Raw genomic sequence first — 25,854 nt, 5'->3', positions numbered from 1 at the left:
TTATTACAAAGTGCACTTTTTAAAAGTGTACTTAAGTGTGTTAAGAAACATGAAACTTGAAACAAGTAAACTTGAGTGTGCTTTTATTTTATTAATACTATATTATCTGCAAGTACAGTTTTTTTTTTAAAACACCCCTAATAATAATAATAATAATAATGATGATGATGATGATGTGCAAAACAACTAAGAGTATTTATTTATTTATCAAAAATAAACCCAAATATATTATTATTATTATCATTATTAATAATAATAATAATCTCTTTTTTTTTTGCTGCTGCTGTTAATTAGGTTTTTTTTTAAACGTGACATTGAATTGAAATAATTTACTATAATGAGTTTGTCACTAGAGGGCAGCACTAACCCTTTCAGGCACAAACAGAACAAGGTCTGAATCACAGTTCACACATTATCCATCCTAAATAAAGTGCTATTACAATACTACAATAATATTACAATATTACAGTAACGTCCAGTATGTACTCTATACGGCCTACTGTTTTTGCATGTTAGTACTGCATTATTCCGCCATAAATGTTTCAAATAGTAGTCACATGATCTCATCACGTTGCACATGAGTGGCGTTCGGTTTGAATTTTATGTTAAAAATATAACTTTTGGCAGCCTGATTAAATAATTAGTCTAAAACGAGATGTTAAAAATCACGCCTAACTTTACTTTCAGTTTCTTAGTCACACTGGGAGTCACGTGCATTGCATTGTGGTGAAGAAGTAGTACTTAGTTTAGACTTCTCCCATACCGTACAATCGTCATTTTGGCAACTATAATAATTCATATGAGTATTCCAAGCATACAGAAAATGTGCATACTGTGCAGAGTGCATCATTCAAGCCTTTATAAAGAATAGACTTAAAAAAGCCTTTTCATGCACAAACAGCTCCAGTGAGACAAAAAAAAAAACATCCTGGCACTTGAATGCAGCCCAATGGAGGATTCAGCTTTTAAGGCCGGTAAGCAAGAACACTTTGTGTCTCATAGGAAGCAGTTAACAGCGACAATGTGTCTACGTTTGAGAAGAGTGAACTCACAGGGCAGAGCTTCCAGTTCTTTAGTGTCCTCGTCCTTCTCGTTGTCTCGGTTTTCCTCCTCACTGTCCTTCCTGAAGTCAGTGGGAGACTGCAGCTCCTGCTCCTCCGTGTGAGCGTTCTGCTCATCCACCACTACAGCACACACACAAACACAACCTCCTGATTCATGCACTTCTTCACGTGGAACACAGAATAAGGCAAGGCTGGGAAAACATTTATTAATATATTAATATTCATGTTTTTGATGGAGGCCTAATGACACAAAATTGTGAGCATTACGATTTATTAAATGGGCTTTTTGTTTAAGTTTTCCAAAGAGCACGTCATCAGACTAGTTTCACAATCCTTCCTTGTCTTGAGAATTACTTCAGCTCTGAAAAAAACATTTGTTTGGCTGATATCAAGAATTACTCTTACATCATTTCACATTGACTTTAATCCTCAATAGCAGAAAGGCAACTAGCTTGAATCGCTTTTCCGTTGAAATAAATCAATTCAAAACTCTACATTTGTTGGCATCATCACTAAGAAATGTCCTCTTTTTTTAAGTAAAAAATATGTACTTAAGTAAATATTGTTATTTATTACTCTATATTGTTGTTGTTTTATTCAAATAAACGAACATGGCCCAATATCACTTATGTTTGTGATAATTTAGTTCAAATTAATTGAAAAATGTGGCAAACAAAGTATATTTTAACATTAAAATGTGCTATATCTGAAACATTTTACAATCTTCTTCTACAGATCAAATACTAATTACTATTTTTTTTAATTTTGCATTTAAGATTTTTATAACATTTTTATTATTATATTATCATATGTTATCATACGTGTAGCCAAGTATGGTGTCAGCGAACTTTGGGTCACATGCCCGACTCTCTAACCATCAGGCCATTTATAATTTAAATCTATACAAAAATTGTATTCTATTTATTTTTATTATATAATATTTAGATAATATTTAACCATATTTTGAAAAGTAAAATGTGCTGCATCTGAAACATTTTACAATCTTCTTCTAAAGATATCTTCTATTTTTTTTATATTTTGTATTTAAAGTTAATATTTTTTAAATAAAATGTTCATGTTATTACATATGTGTATATATATATATATATATATATATATATATGTACACAAAATGTTATTGTATTTATTATATCATATATCATTTCATATTTAAATATATTGCCCAGGCCTGGAAACAAAGAATTACAGAGTATTACTAAAACCTATTGATTAATTGACACACTGGTTGATCCCCCATTTAAAAAAAATAGAAATGCCTGAAAATCAAGATGAACCCTCAGGGCTCATGTGACTAATCCATTTGAATATAATTGATTTAAGTCATGTGATTAGTCATTTAAGAGACGCTGATATCCAGAGCAGCATTCTGTAAGCAGGAGATCAGTGTTTGTTTGTTTTTTGATTCAAAAGACGTAGAAAGACATGCTGGACAATCATACTTCTCTCTGCCTGCTCGATGATCTGTCTGAGCGCTTTCTTCAGGCTGTTGGCTCTCAGCACGAGCTGCTCGCGGGGTCTGAAGAGCTTATGAGCAGAGCCTTTCTCAGTCTCATTCTCCTTCAGCTCCGTTAAAGACTCTTCACTCAGATCCTCCTCCTCCTCCAGCTCCTCCTCCTCCACCTCCTCCTCCACGATGGGTGGCGTGGTGAGGGCTGAGGGTGTCATGGCCTGCGCCTCCAAATTCAGCGTCTGCAGGAGGGAGTCCAGCTTCTCGTTCAGTATCGCACACTGTGGACAGAGAACAAAGGAAAGGGTGCTGCATTGATAAACAGGTTTATACAGCGTTTTCACTGTATTTCTGCACACGTGTTGAGTAATGACTGAAAGAGCTGTCATGAGGTGAGGCATCACAGACTCACTTTGAGGCCAAGTGCATCAGCTTCCTCTGTACTGTCACTGTTTCTCTCATAACACTTCCCAACTTTGGCAACAAATTCCTTCACCGTCTCACACAACACCCTGGAGGAGACGAGAGGAAATTGTGTTTATCTGTGTTTCGGTTTGTTAGTGATGGAATATGAACTGTATAGTGTGAGAGGACTCACTTTGATGAAGATATGACCACTGAGTGCTTATCTGAGTTCAGGATCTTCGTGAGATGAGCAGCCACTGAATCCTCATAACCAGATATCTGTAACTAAAGCCACGACACACACACACACACACACACACACAACATAAACTGCAATAGCAGGACGAGAGAATGTAACATTTCCTGAGCATGAAAACTAAATCACTCCACAACTGGCCTTTAATATATGCTAAATAACATTTTTGTAGCATTTTAATTAGTGCTGTCAATCAATTAAAATAATGAACTAATTAATCACATTTTTTTTTAAATTAATCGTGATTAATCCCACCTAACATTAAAGTTTTTAAATACACTTTCATATTGCAATAATTTCACAACTTCTAATTTAAGTGAACTTAAAACAATCTTCACATAAACCCATTATAATACATAACGCTTCCATCTCCACCGCACACGAGGATTCGGAAGTTGTCGAACTTTTGGAACAAGCGAAGGCTGAAAGAGAGAAAAGAACAATTAAAATGACACGCAAACTTTAAAATGCTTCTCAAAAAGTCTCACACACAGTTCAAATAAAGGGATCATGCGAGATTAGGTTTGGGTAGTTAACGTGCAATGGTGTGACATGCTAAATCATTTTTCTATTCTTTTATAATCATTATGCCTGCAGTTTTTATGAGCTCAGACTATATAGAAAAATTGATTTGGTCCCACTGTAGGATCATTAAAACATGCCCAAAAAAAGTTATTAAAAATGTAATAATAGCAGTTATGGGACCTGAAAACTTGTATGTTGATTTATAAACCATCATACATCAACAACCTCTTTTGTAAACAACAGCAAAACAAGTAAAAACACTGATTTGCTTCTAAGATGATAATCAATATTTCACTTCCTGTGACTTTTGGCATGCTGGTCTTACCCTAAATGAGGTCCACCATTGACCAGGTCAAAGACCTGAGCGGGATTGAGCAGCTGTTTGAAGCGACGCAGGAATTTGACCCCTTGGTTGTCTCCGCTTTTTGAGTTGACAAACACGAGGAGTGGACTAGCGCATGATGGGGGACAGGTGGCCTTCCAAAAACCTGTCACAGGAAAAGAACAAAAAAAGATTAGAAACTTTTTAGCTCCAATAGCTTTTTCAAGACGTAGATACATTATTTTGGCCAAATGCTAAGGCAGCACCACAAAAAAAACAAAAAAACACCCAGCTTGCACTGCAGTGAACCAGGATGGTGGATGAAAGTGAGCGAAATTCTGATTAGAAGTAAGCTTAATTCATTCTTTACTGAAAAGTATCAATAAAATAGTAATCATTAAAAATGACTATTTTACCCAATATTTATGTGTTTTTTTTTATTAAGAGTATTACATTGTTATCTACAACATGCTACAGCTAACTGTCACTGATTCATTTGTAAAAACTGATTTATTGTAGAATTGATTCTTAGAAACGCGGCAAGGATAACGTGCACGCTTACCCGCAAAGAGCACTCTTAGGGTTCTATTGTCACCCGGACGTAATGGACAAGATGCTCTAAGGGAAAGTGACTTTCCACACCACCCTGACATATACAGGAGAGATGGGAAAGAAAAATAAAGGAACATGGACACAAAGTGTCTCTCAGGAGAGGAGAAAACACATCCTGTATGATCAAATAAGAAGAGGTCAGAGGTATAATGAAAAAGATATTGCTCTTCATGCAGCCTGGGAATTAGTAAAGCTAATGAGCTCCATCTACAGCAGCCCTCCACCTGAGCTCCTCCCACCACTTCACATGCACACACACACACGCCAATACATAATCATACATTATATCCAGAGTGGGATCATGCAGAAGCACGCAATCAGGCAATCACCCATTCTTAGTGACCTTGACCTTTTGAAATGAAAGGGTTTCATGTACTATGAAAACAAATGGAAACTTTCATAACTCAAAACTTCTCCCAAGACCAAAAAAAAAAAACAATCTGAAAAAAAAAACAACTGAAAATTTAATATTGGAAAAAAATAGCAATAAATAAATAAACAGTAAAAAAAAAAAAAGGTTAGTGGACATTCAGAACAACCTGTTTTATAGCTTGCTTGCTTATGTATGTATGTATTTATGTCTTTATGTATTCTTATTTTACTGAGATTATAACCTCCAAAAAGTGAGCCATAATAATAATAATAATAATAATAATTTCATTAAAAAATAAGATGAATAAATCCTATGACCATTTAAATTATCCTCACCCAAATACAGTATAAATACAATATAAATAATATCATTTAAATTAATAAATTAAATTAATATTTTGCACAAAGACACGTAGTAAAAGTAGTCGTAGTAGTAATAATAATAATAATAATAATAATAATGTGTTATTTATAAACACCTTTCCCAAGCTCAAGGTTGCTTATATAATAATAATAATAATAATAATAATTTAAAAAAAAAAGAATAAATACAATAGCCATTTAAATTATTCTCACTCAAATACAGCATTTAAATTAATAAATTAAATTATTTTTTGCAGAAAATGCATATTAATAATTTCTTATATAATTATAATAATACATTCATTTAAAAAAAAAAGTATAAATAATATGACCATGTTCTTATTTAAATACAGCATATTTATTGTAGAAATCATATTATTCATATTAATAAATTAAATTATTTTTTGCAGAAAATGCATATTAATAATTTCTTATATAATTATAATAATACATTCATTTAAAAAAAAAAGTATAAATAATATGACCATGTTCTTATTTAAATACAGCATATTTATTGTAGAAATCATATTATTCATATTAATAAATTAAATGAATATTCATCAATATTTATGTGTATAAACTCTGACTAGAATAATCCCTCTTGAAGTCACTCTTGTGAAAAGAAAAGTCTTACCGTCCGAGTCGATGCTGTTGAGGGCGGTAGGGGGGATGATGGACACTTTGCACTGGCCGAGGGGACATTTGCGGGGGTAGAGATCCATGCATGCCGTGTGCACCTGTCCAAGCACAGACAGCTTTTAGAGTTCACAAACTCTTTGAACTCAAATAGTCATAAGGGATTCTGGGATATGAAGTTCATACCATGGCTTTGCACCACAAACAACGCCAATCCTGCAAGCGCAGCACACTGCCACAGGTTTTGTCGCAAACGGCACACTTAGCACTGACAGGCAGGTTGCCTTCCAGCCATTGGTGTGGCATCGCAATCTACAGGAACAGAATATAATACAAATGTACACCAGCAGACCCATAGACCAGACTTCTGCTATTCAATCAAAGGTTATGCATTAGCTCACTGAACTACGGGCTTTATGAGACTCACCCCATCCTCGTCCTCAATGATGTCCTTGCCGATAGAGGCCAACGTTGTCCATTTGCAGTTGTTGGTGGCCCTGACTGCGCATCTTTTGTGGGCCTTGAATTTACACACTGCAAGAGAGTAATGAGAACATTTCTTATGAGTCTGGCCAGCAGTAATCTTGAGCTGCTTCTACGACAATCAAGTATTTTCATTTCAGCAGAAGAAATATGAGGTGATAAAAGACGTCTGGAAAATGCTTCTTAAATCAAGCTAAAATTAAACTGCACAATATACAGTGATCTACTGAGGGGAACACTGAAGAAGTACTTGAAAACCCAAATGCTAATAACTAACTCCTTTTTTTAATCAAAGAACAGGGTCACGAGGAGGGGACAAGCACTGTACAAATCATCATTATCTGTCATTCTGATGGATTGGCTTTCTGTCAGACTCTATTATAATTCTTTGTTACTTTCATGTTCCTAAAACATGTATTGCATGTATTAATCAAAAATACAGTAAAATTGTAAAATATTATTACAATTTAAAATAACCGTTGTCTATTGCAATATATTTTAAAATGTAATTTATTCCTGTGATGCAAAGCTGTTGAAAACAGTTGTGCTGCTTAATATTTTTGTGGAAACCATGATGTTTTTTTTTTCAGGATTCTTCATAACTAGAAAGTTCCAGCATTTATTTGAACTAGATAAATGTCTTTACTGTCACGTTTGATCATTTTAATGTGTCCTTGCTGATTTAAAAAAAAAAAATCTTACTGACCCAAAGTTTTCCTAATTTATATTCATACAATTCCATTTGTAAATGTAGATTTTGCCTTGATATTCCCAATATGAACATTTTCAGTAAGTGCATTTCTTTTATGACATTAAGTAAGCCAGTTACATTATTTGTGCAGCATTGGCAATAATGTTATTATTTTTCAAGTTTAGGTCTATAAAGTGACAAAAAAAATCTCTATTAGCATCCATTACTCTAGAAGTCTTTCTAAAGTATGGAAACAATGGCCATCTTATTTTTTTTTATCCATCATGACAAAGTATTTTATATTATCTATTAATTTCTTCTAAATTTTGGAAACTTTTGGCTAACTCAACCTCTAAACCACACGGGTGCTGTTTTTGGCCTCACCAGTGGTGTGGGTGAGGTCCAATAAACTAATGGCCGACAGTTCTTTGTTGATTTCCTCTATTAAATTGCATTGCAGGTCTAATCAAGTTAGCAAAGTTCATCTGGTCGTTTCCAGAAGGAGAATGAAGTGGCTGATTGATTGGCTGGCTGGCTTCCTCCTCCATAATGTACACGTCAGCACATTATCGTGGCCACCTCCATTCCTATGAACTTAAAATGTACACTCAGCCGTTTCCCGACACAGATGCTGCAATCAGTGCAGATATCTCTACAAGAGAGCTAGAAAAAAACATCCTGTACGTTCAGGGTCCGAGCTGTTCTGTACAAGCAGGGCTGATTGGCACCCACAGTCCAAGAATCAGACCCTGAAAAAGCCTCAAATCCACTTAAATCAGCCCATCTCAGTGCCTGAGCACATTACGCCTCCATATGCTGCCGGGGCTTCTAATGTCCTGCAGGATTACACAGATTTGTGGCGACACGGCTAATCACGGCAGCGCAGAGGCACATTTAGCCCAGCCAAGCCCTGCCAGCCGGGACGCCACACAGTCACCACAGAAAGTGTTTCCTCCCTGGCGTATTCCAGCAGCAGAGTGGATACTGCATGGGCTGATCGGGGCTGTTTACGGAAAAGGAAGCTCAGTGCTCACGGTATGTCAGACCCTGAGAATTTTCACTTTCTACAATGCTGTTTCTCAATAATAAACGAGGAGCCTCATCTATTGAGACGAGACGAGAGAGCGCGCGTCCTCTTCAGAGAATCATACCGCTAATCAGAGAGCGCATCATCTCACTTGGGCTCCGCACTCATCTTGTAATCAGAGCTGGTCTACACTCAGACCATTTCACATGGCTCTGAAAACAAATCTCCAATAAATCACTCTAATGTCATTTTCAGGGCTGTTAGCAAACCATTTACAGACAATTCAGTAATGCCGAGTAAACGCAAGACTGTTTACGATGCGCTACTAATGGACAGGATGTCTCTGTCAAATTAGAGAGTGAGAAATATCGAGTTTGCCTCTTTTGTTGGGGCCCATGTCTCACATCATTCCTTACTGATGGCTGCTGCAGGAAATCGAAGTGAAATATAAGCAGCAATGATCGTTCTAAACTTCAAGTCTCTAAACTTGGTCAACCCTGCTGAAAGGCCAGTGTAGACCTGCATGAATTCCCATGCTGGACCAAACTGGTCAGAACTGACTGGTGAAGCTGGTTAAGCTAGTAAAGAAGCTTTGTTGGGACACCAGCACATCAAAACATATGCTGCTGACCCGCTGACCACTGAAGTCTGGCCTTTGTGACCCTGTTAATTCCCAGTGCCTTGTTTGGCCAACATGATTATGTGTAACCAATTTAGAGTTGTAGTACTGGTGCTTGTAAGACCGGAGAAGAGTCCACAATCAACTTTTTCAGGGTCTTGGTCTTCTCGGGAGCATTTGGACTCTTGTTTTGACTCTGACACGACCCACTTCAGTTATCATTTTTGGCTCAGACTCGACCCTTTTTTTGGCCTCTATCTTGACCTGGACTCAACCCTGTTCTGTTCTCAGTCTTGACTTAAACTTGACCCTGTTCTGGTTTCAATCTTGACTCGGACTGAACCCTCTTCAGGTCTCTGTGTCAGTCGACACATGCGTGTGTTGCTGCTGACGCAGAAGCCGTCATTCTGAAGATGAACCCGGATGCGCCTTGTTTACAAGCAGAGGAATGCACACGCATGCGTCATGAACGTGCGTCAAAGTCTGACATGGAAGAGAAGAAATTGTAGAATAAATTCGTTATTTTTTGTTTTCTTTGTGCACAAAAAGTATTCTCGTAGCTTCATAAAATTCAGGTTGAACCACAGATGTCACATGGACTATTTTATTGATGTCCTTACTACCATAGTTGTGTTGCTGTCTATGCAGGGTCAGAAAGCTCTTGGATTTCATCAAAAATATCTTATTTTGTGTTCCGAAGATGAACGAACGTCTTACGGGTTTGGAACGTCATGAGGGTAAGTAATTAATGACAGAATTTTCATTTTCGGGTGAACTATCCCTTTAAGTATCGGTCTTGACTCGGACTCGACCATCTTCCAGTCCTGATCTGGACTCAGACTCAACCCTCTTCTGGTCTTGGTCTTAATCCAGACTCAACCTACTCAGGTCTCGATCAGGACTCAAGACTCGAATGAGCTGGTCTCGACTACAAAATCAAGCTTGAGTTGATTTTACAAGAATCTGAACTAATTTCCAACGAACTACACTTTGGAAGTCAATAAGCTGATATGATTAAGAAATAATGATGCATGCTTGCTACTATATATCAAGAAAACCTTCATCTGTGACTATAGCTCATGTCATGTTTTGAATGATCACATTTTTCATTGTGGATGTTGATTGTACAATTTAATTTGGATGCATAAAGTATTGTGTACTATTAATGAAAATTAGAGATGAAGCATGTCAGAAAATACTACCTATTTAGCCAGGTAATGAAGCAGATGCTTTGCAGCAGTGCAAGAAAGACAAATACATAAAGCAACAACTACAGACCTAAACTATCTTAATTTTGTTGCATTAGTGCTAAAATGCTTCCTGTATTTGTCAATAAGCCAAAAAGACAGGAAGAAATATGAAATTGCTTAACACAAGCATTTCTTCTGTCCAGATCCTTTTAAATGCACATTTGTGTAGGAACAGATCTCAGGCTGCCTGGCGGACATCTCGGCATGGATGAAAGAACATCACCTACAGCTCAACCTGGCAAAGACTGAGTCAATTGTCTTCCCTGACACTCCAACTCTACAGCAGGATTTCCCCATCCAGCTAGGTTCTTCTACAATTACCCCATCAACTTTGGTCAGAAATATTGGTATAATCTTTGATGACCAGCTGACCTTCAAAGACCACATTGCAAAGACTGCTCGATCTTGCAGGTTTGCACTGCACAACATCAGAAAGATTAGGCCCTTTCTAACAGAGCATGCTGCTCAACTTCTTGTCCAGGCCCTTGTCCTTTCTAGGCTGGACTACTGCAATGCTTTTCTGGCTGGACTTCCATCAAGCACAATCAAACCTCTACAAATGATTCAGAATGCAGCGGCACGACTGGTCTTCAACGAGCCCAAAAGAGCCCATGTTACACCTCTCTTTATCTCCTTGCACTGGCAGCCGGTTGCGGGTCGCATCAAGTTCAAGACATTGATGCTTGCATATAGAACAGCCACAGGCTCAGCACCCGCCTATTTCCACTCACTACTATGAATCTACATCCCCTCCAGAAGTCTGAGATCCGCTAGTGAGCGACGCCTCGTGGTACCATCACAGAGAGGCTCAAAAACACTTTCCAGAACATTCTCATTCACCGTTCCTGGCTGGTGGAATGATCTTCCCACCACTATCCTGAATGCTGAATCCTTGACAATTTTCAAGCGACAGCTGAAAACTCATCTCTTTCGACGCTACTTGATTTCATCCTAAATTAAAGAAAAGAAAAAAAACTTTGTCTTTCTCTTTATTCATTCCTTCGCTTTCTAGCTTGTACTTATTTGAACAATGCCTGAAACTTGGTATTATGAGCACTTCCTGTGTCTGTTTGCCTTTTTAAGAAGAATCGCTTTATGTATTCCCCAATTGTAAGTCGCTTTGGATAAAAGCGTCTGCAAAATGACTAAATGTAAATGTAAACTTATAAGGAGGATTTAAAGGATTAAATTAGATTAGATTAAAAGCAGAATGTATTTACCGTTTAACACAGCCTTATTGATTTTATAAAACAGTAAAGTATTAAGGAAACATTGAAACATTATTTTATTAATCAAGTGCATTAAGTGCCATCCACAGAATAAACAGTCCAGAGTCATAACTGTTACTGTATCTGTACTTCAGCACAGCTAGAGTGCTAGAATCAGCATCCAGGACCAGAATGATCAGTTTTGTAAATAATCTTTCTTGTTCACTCAGTAGTCCAGTCTAATGCCATTGTCTGCGAACAGCCGAAACAAAAGCAATTTCCACGTGAACACAAGCGGCTTGAAGATGGTAATGAGAGGTTTGTTGAAAGAAATGAGATCATCTTTCCACAGTAACACATACAGTAATTAATACTCAGGAGTGAGTCTGCTTGTTGGAAAGGCAAACGCTGTGACAACAGCACTGGAAAGTGCTCCTTAATTATCGCTTTCTAGACCACTGCGACCACATATAACCACACCTTTTTGCCTAATGCAACGTGACCCCAGGAAACTGTCATACTAAATGGCATCTTGATGTTTTGGTGGAAAATCAACATTAGGAAACATTAGGATGACGATAATAACGAGGCTTGTATTATTCACAAAGCAGTGTGAGTTTCACTTGAATTTCTCATTAAAACTGAGGAGTGAGTGAGAGGCTTAGTATTTTTACTTCCTGCTATGTGAGAGCCAATGACAGTCAGCCGAGTTTAATGAGCAGCATCTGCATATCTCTGAAAGTAATTAGCACTCTCTTTCCACATGATGGCTGAATCCGAAAACTTAGGCAGCTGACTTGCTGCCTCGCTGCAGTATGAGGCAATGACTTTGCAGGCAGCGTTTTTGCACGAAGGCACCTCATGAAACTGATTTCGGACAGGCTTCTTAGGCAGCATAACGGTTTTATGATCTACAACAAAATAGAACAAGTTTTTGTGATAACTAAACTAATATTTAATTACTATAATACTGATTTCTCGATAGAAATAACATCAAAAGTGCAAAAAGTTAGTTCGAAAAATACATTTACACACAAACTGACCACCAAACGCAACTTTCAGACGCCATCTTTATTTTTTAGCTCAACTGTGACGGAATGGAACGCACAGGATTGAGGGATATCATAGGCAGCGAAGGATACATCTATGCTGCCTTCAAAATTCGATCAGAAGAAGGTACCTCCGGAGACAGGAAGTAAAGCAGAATTTGGATTTGGACGTGCCTTGATGCCTTCCTGCCTTAGAATTCTGCCTCCGAAGGCAGCATTTTAGAGTTTTCGGACACAGCCGATGTCACACATTAACATGCATAATGCATGATCCTGGATGCAGTATTTTTAGTGAGAGTGTTTTAGCCAGCATGTACTTTGAGGTGCTTCTGCGTGTAGTTGACAAATAACAAAAAAAATAGCCACAAACTTCAACATTTTATATGAAAACAAAATATATAGAAAATACCTTATACAAAGAATGTACAAGGGAAAGTATATATTTTAAGTGTTGTGATTGGTCACCAGTATTTTAAACAACTTTTATTAATTAATTTTATTTTATTTTACAGATTAGCCTTTTATTCTTTAAGCATGTTCATATTGTGTACTATTCACTGGTTCATGTTATTCCAAAAAATGTCTTTCTAATCTTTTAATCTTTCTAAAGTTTTAAGCCAGTCACCTGAGTCATAAATGCCATGTGTCTGATCACTCTATATTAGAACTCCTTGTGGCAAATAGGAAGAATGAATGAATGAATGAATGAATGAATGAATACCTGGGAAAACTATAATATAATAAGTATTATTTTAGTATCATTGATACTACACTATTATAGTTTATGTTAATATTATGAATGAGATATTATTTGTATATTTTCATTTTGATTTTCATTAAAGTTTTAGTACTTTTGTTGCATTTCTTTGACATTTTTATTAGTTTTTTAATTATGCGTATATATTTTTTAAATGTATTGTTTATTACCATTTCTTTGACATTTTTATTAGTTTTATAATTGTGTATATAATTTTTTTTATTTATTGTTTATTACTAATTCTTTTTATTACTAATTTATTATTATTTTTATTATCAATGTATTACTTTTATTTAGTTTTGGTTATTTTAGTACTTCAAGATAATCTAAATGAAAATGATACATGTTGAGCTGAAATAAAACCATTTTTAAGAACATTTTTTAACATTTTATTTCAGTTAATGTTTATTTTGTTTTAATTAACGATTTGTTATGGTTTTGGTTTTAGTTTTAGTTACAATTTTAGTTTTAGTTGAAATTTTCATGATCCGTATGCTGCTACAAGTTTTTTCATCAGAATGCACAGCTACTTTTGAACTACCATCAGTTGAAAAACATTATTTTTGTCCACTTAACAGTAGAATCTAACCGAAGTTAACCAGGCAAACCCAGAATACCGTTACTTTTCAGTCCTTCCCCTTCAATCCTTCCCCTCCAGTCCCCCTTTATAAGATCCAAATAATTCCAGACAAATAAAATCCAATCTCATTCTACAAGCTCATTCTTATGGTCGAATATCCTATTTTTCTCAAAGTATGCCCGATTACTGAAGCACAATAGACTGTGATTGGTGTTTGAAGTTGACTTTAAGTGGTTCTGCAGCAGACAGGTGGAGTGTTCAGGATACCTGTTTGAAAAGGATTTTTATATCTCCAATCTCAACCGTTTTCATCTGATTGATGTGCATTTTAATATAAAAAGCAAACACATCATATCCTTGAAGTTCAAATTAAACAAATAAAATCTAGTGTAGCGTTAGTTCTGGCAGGTCACGTTAGTCAAGCTCACATCAGCTGACTCTCAGCTGATCCCATCTACCTATAGGAATACAACACCTATCTAAGCATTCATATATATAAGGTCCCTCAGTATTATCAGCAGTTTTCGCATTGTTCAATAGCTAATTACCCTCCTCCATCCCCAACTCCTCCTCTGTCACTCCTTTGAATCAGACAAATTCTAAAATGGGTACATAACATTATTGAACTTTAATGATATCTGCAATACATTCATGTTGGTTCTGTTCCGTTTACCCTGGGGGGGTTATCGCTGCTCTCCCTGCTCTCATCCATGCTAGGCTGCATGGATGCACAAGGAGTTCTTGCCCAGAACAGAACAATACTGCCAATCCAAACTGTATGCTAATTGTCAATCATCTTTGACGATAGTGGTCCTGACAGAAAGACAGATACCCAGCGTCAGTGTATCGATTTATTACTGCATTGCGTTTCCGTCCGGAACTTTTCCCCACCTCAATTAGCTGTGCTTCTGCACTAAGTAGCTCTGACCAGTGCAACCCACTCTAACGTAGCCCTGAGCCATTTCTGACCACCCTTGACCAACTTTGATGAAAATATGACACCTTTGGGGAAGGACAGTGAGCGGAGCGAAGCAGCTCCATAATCAAAGAGGGATTATCCGACATACAGGTTTGAGAAAGAGAGAGAGAGATGGGCAGACACCTACCTTCACAAGAGAGGCCATGAGAAGTGACCCCTGAGAGGCTGTCCCGACAGACGTTACAGAAGGTAGGGCGAGCGTGGGAGCAGGCATACCAGTTGTGCATCCCTGAGAAATGTTCCACATTAAACTGTGCCGTCTAGCAAAGGAGAAGTTAAGACAAATTGGCAGCGCCAGGATAAGACTTTTTCAGAGCCCTTAAAATAAAGACTACATTTTTCAGCTCTCATATACACACACATGCAACACACACAGACTGACACACATTTAATAACCACAGGTGTACGACACGCAACCCTCCTGCATGCAATATCACACCGCGGCTCTCCCTGACAACAGGTTTCCCCCTGCGCTTCCGGCATGGGCATCTACCTGCAGCAGCCTGATGCAACAGGACAGTGATTTAAGAGGCCAGTTGTCGGTTTGATGTGTCTTGAATGTTAAAACGATTGAATAGGGAGGATGGTGCCCGCAGTCAGGGGTGCCAGCAGAGCGCTGGAGTTCTGGGTGTGGTATTGCAGAACACGGGGGCTGAGAGTCTTACATAACCATCTTCATCTCAAGTGAGCGTACACTCAACGCTGCAGTCCGCACATTCATTTACTGGTGTCAGATGCTAAAAGCCACCCCATGCACACATGCACAATTAGAGTTTTGCGAATTAGCAACAACAATCAGAGCAAAATCCCCTTTTTCCAGAACTATTTTTAAATGGATAACATTATATTTATGCATAATATTTCATTATGAGAGAAGAGAAGAGGAAATCTGAAAGGAGATCTGTTTAGAAGCTGGATTTGAACAAACAAAGCATGTGGCGAAATACACAGGACCTGATTGAAAACAGTTAAGGGGATTCTAAGGCATGCATATTCAGCTTCTAATTTCCAAGGAAGTGTGTTTGAAAAACAACAAACGTGCAGAACGATAGTTCAAGATGCAACTCAAGTCAAACTGCGTTCTTACCTCGTAATGCTCTCTGGACTGAACCGATTTCAGCGAGCTGATCCAGTCCTCCATTTCTTTCCTGTTCTCGGCGCACAGGATAAGCCTTCGGAACGGTGTAATTACCTACAGGGAGACAGAGATCCAGAGAGATGCTGACTGCGACTGACTATGAGATCTCCCCCTTCCCGCTCTTTAAGACAAGGCTCGGGACAAGCCCCCCCCACTCCTCCTCTTCTCATCTTTAACAGCCACCTCCACCCCTCAGGTCTTTTCCTGTCGACTCGTTTCGGATGCTTGAGCGAGATTTAGGCTGACAGGCGGAGTGCCCGAGAAAATGCTAAAAGCCTGTTTTATAACAGGGGGAGCCTCCATTCGACTCAGCCTCTACGCTTTTAATACCGCTATAATTTATTGATAACACCACCCTTAACATCTCCACACGCGGCAGCACAACAACTGTTTTCACTGCAAAGCGCATGGTGAAGCAGGTGATACACTCTTGAGGGAATTACAGCTTACCACCTGCACCGCAACAACACCGCAGATTCCAATTTAAATAATTTTCTCATTTTGGGTTTAAAGAGACGAGGGACAAATTTAGGTCATTTTTTGTTCGATTTAAAATATTGTATAAATGCTCAATGCAAAATAGGACATTTGGTGCCCAGTTATCTCAGGATAAAAGAGTGGGAATTCCCAATTTACAGATTGGAGATATAAAAATCCTTTTCAAACAGGTATCCTGAACACTCCACCTGTCTGCTGCAGAACCACTTAAAGTCAACTTCAAACACCAATCACAGTCTATTGTGCTTCAGTAATCGGGCATATTTTGAGAAAAATAGGATATTCGACCACAAATTTAAGCTGAATTCTGGTTTTTCGTGTTTTGGAAAAAAACGAAAGAACGAAAAAGGAGCCGTTTTCTAATTTTTCTACTTTCAATATTAAATCAAAAAACGAATGATCGAATGATACACGGATTTTGAAATCCAAATTCTCGTTTTTCGTGTTTTGGAAAAAAACGAAAATACGAAAAAGGAGCTGTTTTCTCATTTTTCAACTTTCAATATTAAATAAAAAAATAAATGATCGAATGATACAAGGATTTTGAAAAAAAAAAACGAAAAACGAGAATTCAGCTTAAATTTTCGTTTTTCGTTCAGGGGTAGAAAAATTTATAAACAGATTGAATATTCGATTTCTACACGTGGGCGGGAATTAAACACCCCTTTCTGCTGATTGGTCAGCTGAAGATCAAACCGTGCCATCATCAGTTCTTCCGCAGTATCATGCAGCAGAATAATAGTCCTCCACTGCTGCAGTTGTATGGATTCTTAACACATTTATTGCAACTACATTTCATATTTTTTCATCAAACAAACAGGCTAATGAATAGCTCAACACAACTCATACCGGGGCAGAGTCTAGACAGGGCTTTCTTCTGTGTAGATATAAATTCTATTCTTTGCATCAGCTGGCATGGCAGGGTATGATATGACAGCTGTCATAGCCTACCCTGCTCACCCAGTAAGTCTGTTTGTTTAATTAATTAATTAATTAATTAGTTTCAAAATAAACATTTTAAACACTAAGACAAAAAGGAAGGAATAATAAATTGGCTTGTGTATTTATAGGCCTATAATGTTCATGCAAGAACTGTCATTTTGACTGACAACCGGAGAACAACAGATATTAAATAGCCTACTGTTAGAGATTTATAATGTAGTCTTGTGTTTTATTAAAATTGATTATAATTGATATCTCAAAAGGATATGCACTTGTGCGCGTCGTGAGCTACTGCGCACTCGCACTGCAATGCAAGATTTTCACAAAATATAATAGCTTGCCATTTCAGTTTGTTTCTCACCAAACCCTCAGTATACCTTCAGAATGCTTGGAATATACGCCACGAGATGCATATGATTATTTTACGACAGATATGCATCCGCTTAAAAACAACAAACAAAACCTAAAGTCACCATTCTCTGCCATTAAATTGGCAAGTGGGAGCAGGACATTTTTGTGTTATTAAGTAATAAGCCTTTAGAACAACATTAAGGTGAGTAGTCACTCTAGTTCACAGAGTTCCAATAAATTGCGATGGGTTAAATAAACTCAATAAGCAGACAGATGCGACTACAGTTAAGCACAGAAGTACACAGGAAATAAGCTCCAGTCATATTTAAAGCAGCTTAAATTAATATTGAGTACTGATTGATGTTCAATTGGATTTTTTCCCCATCGAGGGGGAATAACTTAATACTCTGTCATTTATAGTTGTATGGTAAAATGTATATTTTTAATTGTGTAACGTTACGTTCAAAATAACTACAAAATGTCATGCCTTTGAAAAATAAAGAGAACAACAGAATGCTCTGCTTTAGCGCGACTCTGTCTCCTTGAGAATCTTTCTGGCACATGCCACAAACATGAACCACAGGGAATACTCGTCTTTTAAAAGGCTTCATTTAGATAATTTTACATTAAATGCATCATATAAGTCACTTTGGAATAAATCACAGTAGGCCTATGTATCATGATAAAAAAAGCAACTTTACAGTCTGGAAATACTTTAGGCTATAGCTAATTATTTTGCGGAACCCCTATCACTTTAAGAACCGCTGGTCTATACAGAAGAAATACCTGTCTAGACTCTGCCCCGGTACGAGTTGTGTTGAGCTATTCATTAGTCTGTTTGATGAGAAAAATATGAAATTGATAAAATGGGTTATTAATCCGTACAACTGCAGCAGTGGAGGACTATTATTCTGCTGCATGATACTGCGGAAGAACTGATGATGGCACGGTTTGATATTCGCCTGACCAGTCAGCAGAAAGGGGCGTTTAATTCCCGCCCACGTGTAGAAATCGAATATTCAAGCTGTTTATTCATTTTTCCACCCATGAACGGAAAATGAAAATTTAAGCTGAATTCTCGTTTTTCATTTTTTGGGAAAAAACACGAAAAAGGAGCCGTTTTCTCATTTTTCTACTTTCAATATTAAATCAAAAAACGAATGATCGAATGATACACGGATTTTGAAAGCTCCGACTTTTGATTTCAGACTCTGTGGTCTGAACAACATTGTTCAGATCTTTTTTGAACACATCTCCAATCTCAATTTGCTCTCCTTTAGTCTCATTTCTGTCTAGAAGAATCTTGCTTGTGCTATGCCTGACCGAAATTGTTGCATTAAAACAACATTATAATATTTACTTGTTCCTATTCTTCACATCTGTAACGAGCTGTCATCACAAATCCTCCTTTAGCACAAGTGTCAATGTTCTCAGCTAATTATAAAGAGCTGTAAAAGAACCTTGTATTCCTGGTTGCAATAATGTGCTCACATGGATGTGATAGATAAAACCCATCTGTTCCTGTTATTAATGCCTCAACCATAAGTTGCGTCACTCATTTTTGGAAAACCAGCCATAACCATTTGGCATGGTGGGGAATGAATCGTCTCTAATTAGGTTTTGCCTAGCTGGCTACTACAGTTTTCAGAGGTGTGGTTACCAGATAAACAACGCTATCACTGTTACACAATGGCATATAATCTTCCTATGAGAAAACACAGTGAGTGGCTGTAGCTGCCGCATGAGTGGATTACAGGAGAATGCACTGAAGATATCCACTAACAGCAGCAGAGGTGCTGAGAGAGAATCACAAACGCAACAGAGTAATGTGGATGTCAATGTTGTATCTCATTATGTTTGCCATTTGGACGGCGGGTGAAGATAGCTTCATCCACGGCTTGTTATTCCTTGCTGTTGTTTCAGTGCTGTTGGATCTGAGTGTTTTTGTGGCATAATAATGTTGATTAGAAATTTCAACTCATCTTATTTTTGCAAAAATTGCCATTGATATTTAAATGATTATTTTATTATATGTCCAGGTTCAGGTCAATGACAAAAAACTGTGTCCATGATAAAGAAAAGGAAAAATCTTTTGAAACACATACATTTTTAAGAAATGTTTAAATGTAATGAGTCATGATATACTAATATGTCATGTGGTGTAACTGTCAAATAAAAACAAAACAAATTGCATTATTATTTATTTAAATACATAAGTAAACAGACCTTAATCATTATTTAAGAAATAAGATATTGAATATATTTTTCAAGATAAACAAGTATATATTTTAACTAATATCTTGTGAATTACTAATTCATTAGGTTTCAGGGTGTCATGCCACATGACACGTCAAATTATCATATATTTTAAGAAATTTATTGAAACACAGCCTTAAGGGGCCTTCTCTACAATTTTTTGCTTTATTTTTATTTTTTTCTGCATGCTTCTGTATACTGCTGGTTGTACCACATTACTTTCTGTCAATGAAGCTTCTTTAGTACAATTGTATCACCCTGAAATATTTGACTGTATGCCGCAAAAATCAAAACGAACTTTCTTTCTTTTTCTTAAAAATAACAACACAATCAACATGTTTATGTATTTTATAAATAAATCATTAGATTCTGAAATAAATTCATCTCAACCACAAATGCTGTCAGTATTGTACTGAACCTAAAATATAAATTAAAATGTCAACTCACATTGCATAAATGCTAAACAAGAACAAGCTTTGCAATTTTTTTTCTAGCAGTCGTCAGTATTTAATGCGATAACCTCCTTTAAGGTGACTCTTTTGTCCAACCAGAAAAGGTCATTTGAAGCATAGAGTGTCTCTGACGGCTGTCCAATCATCTGAGGAGCCTCTTCTACAGGAAGACACTGGAATCTCGGAAGCCTCCTTCGTAAATCCCACCCTGTGCCAGTGCACCACGCAGCTGCTATGTAAGGCTTCAGTTGTCCTTTACTATAGCTTGTAAATGACAAGTGATCTGCAAGGCATGTTTAGAAGTGCAGCGCGGAGCTGTGAAGGGCAGTTCAGTCTGAGAGCTGCGTGTGTAGCGCAGCACAGTTTCATGTTTATTTATATGTTCACCATAGATACTGCAGATCTAAACCACAAGCATGAGAGGCTGCGTATCTTCTACAAAAACAAATAAAGAAGTCACACTGTCCAGGCTGCACTGTCAGCCGCTGGAATTTTCCAGGCTAATTATTTCATTACTTATAGAGCTATCCGATTCATTTGTGTTGCCAGAAACATCCCTATCAATTTCCATGGCCGGCCTTGATGCAGTAATCACATTAGCATTCATCTTTCTCCCTTACACAAACACAGGCAACTCCCAGCTCATCCGTGCCAGCCACTTACTCTAAAAGCCTCTTCAACCGCTCATGCCGAGGACACGGCAACTTCACTGAGCAATTTTTCTTGTGCGCCATCGCTGCAGTTCATGATTACATTCAAATGGAGTTTAGACAAACTAGAAAAAGATTTCACTCTTTTACAACGATGGGGTGGCCAATCTGAAACCGGTTCTGGACCTTCATACAAAGGATGGGTCACAATAGTCGACAAGTCAACTAGTTATCCAACAAATGACAAGCTGATAAGTGAAATCGTTTTAGAGAATTACAATGTTGTAAAAAAGCAATTCAATGATGACAAATTGTCTTTAAATGTGGGTAAAAACAGTAAGAGTACATTACACTCTGAAATGTATCAAATCAACAGTATTTGTGTAAAATAAAAATTGCACATTAACTACCACATTTCAGGGTTATTATAGTTAACTACCAACACCATTTTGGTAGAAACTGGTCAAAGAAGTGGCACACAAAAGAATGGTAAAGAATGGCTCTCAGACCAATGAGATAGTCCCCATTGACTGAGGGGGCTGACTGTTGTCTGGGGAAAGTGAAGCCGTTCCAGTTCAATACTCAGGAAAGGGCAGCGGAGACACAGAGACTTCTAAGAGAGCAGCCGTGTGAGACAAATGCTGCTTTATTTAATGTCTGACCCAATCAATGACACTATATTACATTCTAGAGTCAATAGATCAAACCTTCATTGAAGCTCTGGGAGAAAACACCACTGGATTTGATGAAAAGCTCCTAATGATCAGCAAGATATCAATGCCAGCTAATTATTATTTTTTTTTTTTTTGGTGCTATAAAATAATTTCAAAACCACAGACCCAGTACTAAATGAATGAATCATACATTATTATTAATTTATTTATTATCATTTGTATTCTTTTTAATAGCATATATTATTTAACTAATATAACAGCAGTACATTTGGTTACAGCAAAAATAATTTTAAATGTCAGATAAGGTAGGAATATCTCTTTAAGGTAACAGTTACAATAGTTAAGGTTACAATATATTTTTTTAAATAATCCTAAAAGGATTAAATGAAAATCCTCCTAGATTACACTAAGAATTAAACAAAATCCTACTGATGAAATGTCCTTATTTTATCTATACACATAGATATAATACAGTTCTATGTATATACAGTACACAATTAATACTCTTTTTCAGCATTTCGAATTAAAGCTGTTCTTTTAACTTTTTTTATTCATCAAAATTGGATCACGGTTTCCATGAAAATATGAAGCAGCACAACTGTTTTCAACATTGATAATAATAAATGTTTTTTGAGCAGCAAACCAGAATATTACAGTGATTTCTGAAGGATCATGTGACACTGAAGATTGGAGTAATGATGCTGAAAATTCAGCTTTGCATCACAGGAATAAATTACATGTTAAAATAAAGCAATATAAAAACAGTTATTTTCAATTGTAATAATATTTCGCAATATTACAGTTTTACTGTATTTTTCATCAAATACACACAGCCTTGGTGAGCATAAGACACTTCTTCCAAAAACATTAAAAATGAACTGTGGTGTATATATATATATATATTGTCAGCTAAGGTAATCCATCATTAATAAAGGAAAACTGTGTGGCATAGTATTTAGCTGTCTGATCCCTGTTACACGTTAGAAGCACCTGCTCCATCAAGGTTAACTACAGTCAATACAGAATCCATTATCTCTGTCAGTTTGCAGTGTTTTCATACCACAGGAAAGAGATACTGCATTTAATTAAAGCGCTCCCTCTACGTACCCCTTGAAGTCTACATTATTTCACATTAGTGAGCCAGCGGATTCCCTCTGGACAAAACTGATTATTATTTCATTAGATCTAGCTCGTTCTATTTATGGACTTTAATCTCAGGTGTGTCAGGCCCATTTTTCTTACGAAAGATCATTAGTGGCGAATCAACAATGTAATTTTATAATAATATCTCCAATATCAATTTGCTTTTATCTTGTAGATTTCATTATCATTGTTCCTGTATTGATCTGGTGCTGTACCTGACTTTATAAGATTATTCATCATTAAATAAGCCACATTAGTCATAACATCACGGATCAAGTGTCTCACACTGATTTAACTGTTTACAAAGGGCTGTCAAAATGATACTGACAGAGTATTCTGCTTTGTCTTTTTAAAACAGCTCAATCTCCTGCAGTGTGACAAACTAAATTCCATCTAGAACTTTTTAAACACTATTTGCATTATTAGGCTACATAGAACAATAAATAGAGACTAAATGAACCCTTCTAGAAAGTATGTGGAAAAGACTTTTAAAATTAAAAATACATGATCAAAATTAAATATTAAAAATATAAAAGGAAATTAATAGAACATTTTCACACTACCATTTAAACTACACTGTAAAAGTGTTATCAATTCCAGGAGTATGTTTTAAAATAAAATACTGTTTTAGTGTTTTTACTTCAACATTTTGTGTTTAATTCAGTGTGTTTACTAGAGTGAAAATAGTTTCAAACGAAATCCTACATCATTATTGTATTGAAGGAAAAAAGTTGATTAAAAATGGACCTAAGATAACAGACTTTCCCCTCATACGTTCATGCAAATTTTAACCTAAAATCTGATTAAAAAAATTCCGTGAACAAGTTTTGCGTCAAGTACGCACATGCAAACATACAGAAAATGACAACTCATTTAAATGCTGCACTGAAGCTTCTTGCAATTCCGTACCATCTCATATCAGTGTGCGCCATCAAAACAAAGCAGCATAAATACAAAATAACAAATCCATTTGTGTGCAGCTCCTTAAAAGCTCTAGCCAATAGAGTTTAAATGGAATCTTGCTCTCGAGAGCTGGCGATGAAAAGCGCTTGCTGCTGGAAGCTTTGCCTCGCTCACGTGTACCTCAAGGTGCAGCGTCCTGCCTTTCCTCTTATATGCTCAGAAACCCAAGCAGGCAATGTCTCACAGCGAGCTCAGCCAGAATCTAAAGACAAGTTTCCATTCTGGTAGTGAGCAGAACCCAGATGTCATGCGACACTGTTAAACACACTCATCGGGATACAGTATTCATGCACATGCCGTGCGTGTGTGTGTGTGTAGTGCACTCACCAGCGATCCGCTCTCAACTGCACTGCTGCTTCTGTGAGCTGATGCCTGCGAGTGTGTTTGCTAAGCCTGGTTTCTCCCGCTTGCTCTCGCCCTCCCCAACCGCTGCAGAGCCCTCCACCGCTCAAGGAACAGCCCACCGGAGACACATGCAATGTCACATGCACCGCCACACTGAGTGCTTCCACATGGCGCAACACACAAGCACAAATTTCCATGGACGAATAAAGAACAATTCCTGCATACCAAGTGGCCGTCTTAAAGACGTCGCATGTGTTTAGGCTGAATGCTGCTCTCCATTACAACTCCCTCCGGACCACTGGCCAAGTCAAGGTGAAGCAAGCCATTAAGGAGAGCAGGCTAGCGTTCACCTCTTCTCATCATCCCTCATCACTCGCTGTGCCTCTGTCCTCCAGTATCTTTCACTCGCTCTCCGCTTTTGACCGCAGCCCTTCACCGGGAGGTGTTTGTGAGTGACATCACTCCGAGGATTTCCTTTTGTTCCGCAGACAGATCACTTCTCTCCCTCTCTGTCTCTTTCTCTCTCTCTCTCTCAGAAAGGCACAGTGCTGTGAGCTATTTTTAGTAACAGAAAAAAACACAGCATGACTACAAAGCAGTAGGTTGCTACACTGAGAAAAATACAGCAAAAATGGAGCCCAAAGTGGCTGCGGATTACGAAAAGGTGCCTGCTGTGGAAAAGAAAATCACAAGGGAAATCCATTTTGTCTGGATAGATTCTCCTAGAGTACAATGAGGCAAACTTTAGCTCATGTATACTACTTTTCAGGGTATTCTCTGGAGCATAAAACCAAGTAATCTCTCAATAATGCCACAAACTCCGATTTGTGCTCAAGATATTGTACAAGAAATCTGCAATCAAAAGTCTTCTCAATATTAACTCAAATCCAAGAACAAATGATCCAAGCTATACTATCCATATTAATTTTATAGATAATACCCTTTCTTTGTTAATAACTGTCTAATTTGCAACTATTTTTTATTTCTCCCAAAGAAATTCAGGAATAAAAAATGAAATGAAATTTAATAAATAAAGGAAATTAATTAAATTAAATTAAATGTTGTGCACTGTGAAAAGGTGCCTGCTGTAGGAAAGAAACTCACAAGGAAATTAATTTTGTCTCGAGAGCAATTAGATTAAGTGCAAATTAAGAGACTTATGTTTACTGCTTTTACAGGTTTTTTATCCTGATAATATAATATAATATAATATAATATAATATAATATAATATAATATAATATAATACAGCCAAGCAGTGTATAATATAATATAATATAATATAATATAATATAATATAATATAATATAATATAATATAATCTTATGTTTACTGCTTTTACAGGTTTTTTATCCTGATAATATAATATAATATAATATAATATAATATAATATAATATAATATAATACAGCCAAGCAGTGCTATCCATATTAATTTTATAGCTTTATTTTATATCAATCTGGGACTATTTTTATTTCTACTACAGAATTCTAGAAGACACATCTGTCGTTACTTCAGGAAAACATTACAGAGAACTCAATTAAGTTTCTTGTGACATAAAAGAGCAACCTCTGAGCAATATAATTCTCCTGTGGGTAAACCTTCAAGAGCCTCAGGAGGACCATTAACCAGCACAGAACAAACTCCCTCAAAGTGAAGTGTGTCATTTCTGCACGACAGTGTCAGTGGGATCACAGAAATCTGCAGATCGCCTCGCTTACAGAACAAGAACACACGCTTTATTTCAAAAAAAAAAAAAAAAAAAAAAACCCAAAAA

General features: G+C 36.9%; 1 protein-coding gene across 1 annotated transcript in view; it reads right to left on the bottom strand.

Annotated features, from left to right (window-relative positions):
• The window catches only part of LOC107561307 (diacylglycerol kinase eta-like), a 54,988-nt gene that overhangs the window by 23,081 nt on the left and 6,053 nt on the right, over positions 1 to 25,854 (bottom strand). Inside the window, exons 4-15 of the mRNA XM_016245727.1 lie at positions 15,754 to 15,858; positions 14,794 to 14,926; positions 6,451 to 6,557; positions 6,210 to 6,335; positions 6,022 to 6,124; positions 4,044 to 4,206; positions 3,555 to 3,615; positions 3,131 to 3,222; positions 2,945 to 3,044; positions 2,525 to 2,813; positions 1,053 to 1,184; positions 334 to 368 (exon numbers count right to left, since the gene is read on the bottom strand). Of these exons, the coding sequence (XP_016101213.1) occupies positions 334 to 368; positions 1,053 to 1,184; positions 2,525 to 2,813; positions 2,945 to 3,044; positions 3,131 to 3,222; positions 3,555 to 3,615; positions 4,044 to 4,206; positions 6,022 to 6,124; positions 6,210 to 6,335; positions 6,451 to 6,557; positions 14,794 to 14,926; positions 15,754 to 15,807 (1,395 nt within the window). The 5' untranslated portion in view covers positions 15,808 to 15,858. The remainder of the gene's footprint in view (positions 1 to 333; positions 369 to 1,052; positions 1,185 to 2,524; positions 2,814 to 2,944; positions 3,045 to 3,130; positions 3,223 to 3,554; positions 3,616 to 4,043; positions 4,207 to 6,021; positions 6,125 to 6,209; positions 6,336 to 6,450; positions 6,558 to 14,793; positions 14,927 to 15,753; positions 15,859 to 25,854) is intronic.

Source organism: Sinocyclocheilus grahami, unplaced genomic scaffold (genome assembly GCF_001515645.1).
Source record: "Sinocyclocheilus grahami isolate Dianchi unplaced genomic scaffold, SAMN03320097.WGS_v1.1 scaffold766.1, whole genome shotgun sequence".
NCBI classification, from domain to species: domain Eukaryota; kingdom Metazoa; phylum Chordata; class Actinopteri; order Cypriniformes; family Cyprinidae; genus Sinocyclocheilus; species Sinocyclocheilus grahami.
The sequence above is the reverse complement of the archived record's forward strand: the minus strand, read 5'-3'. Positions and strand labels throughout refer to the sequence as shown.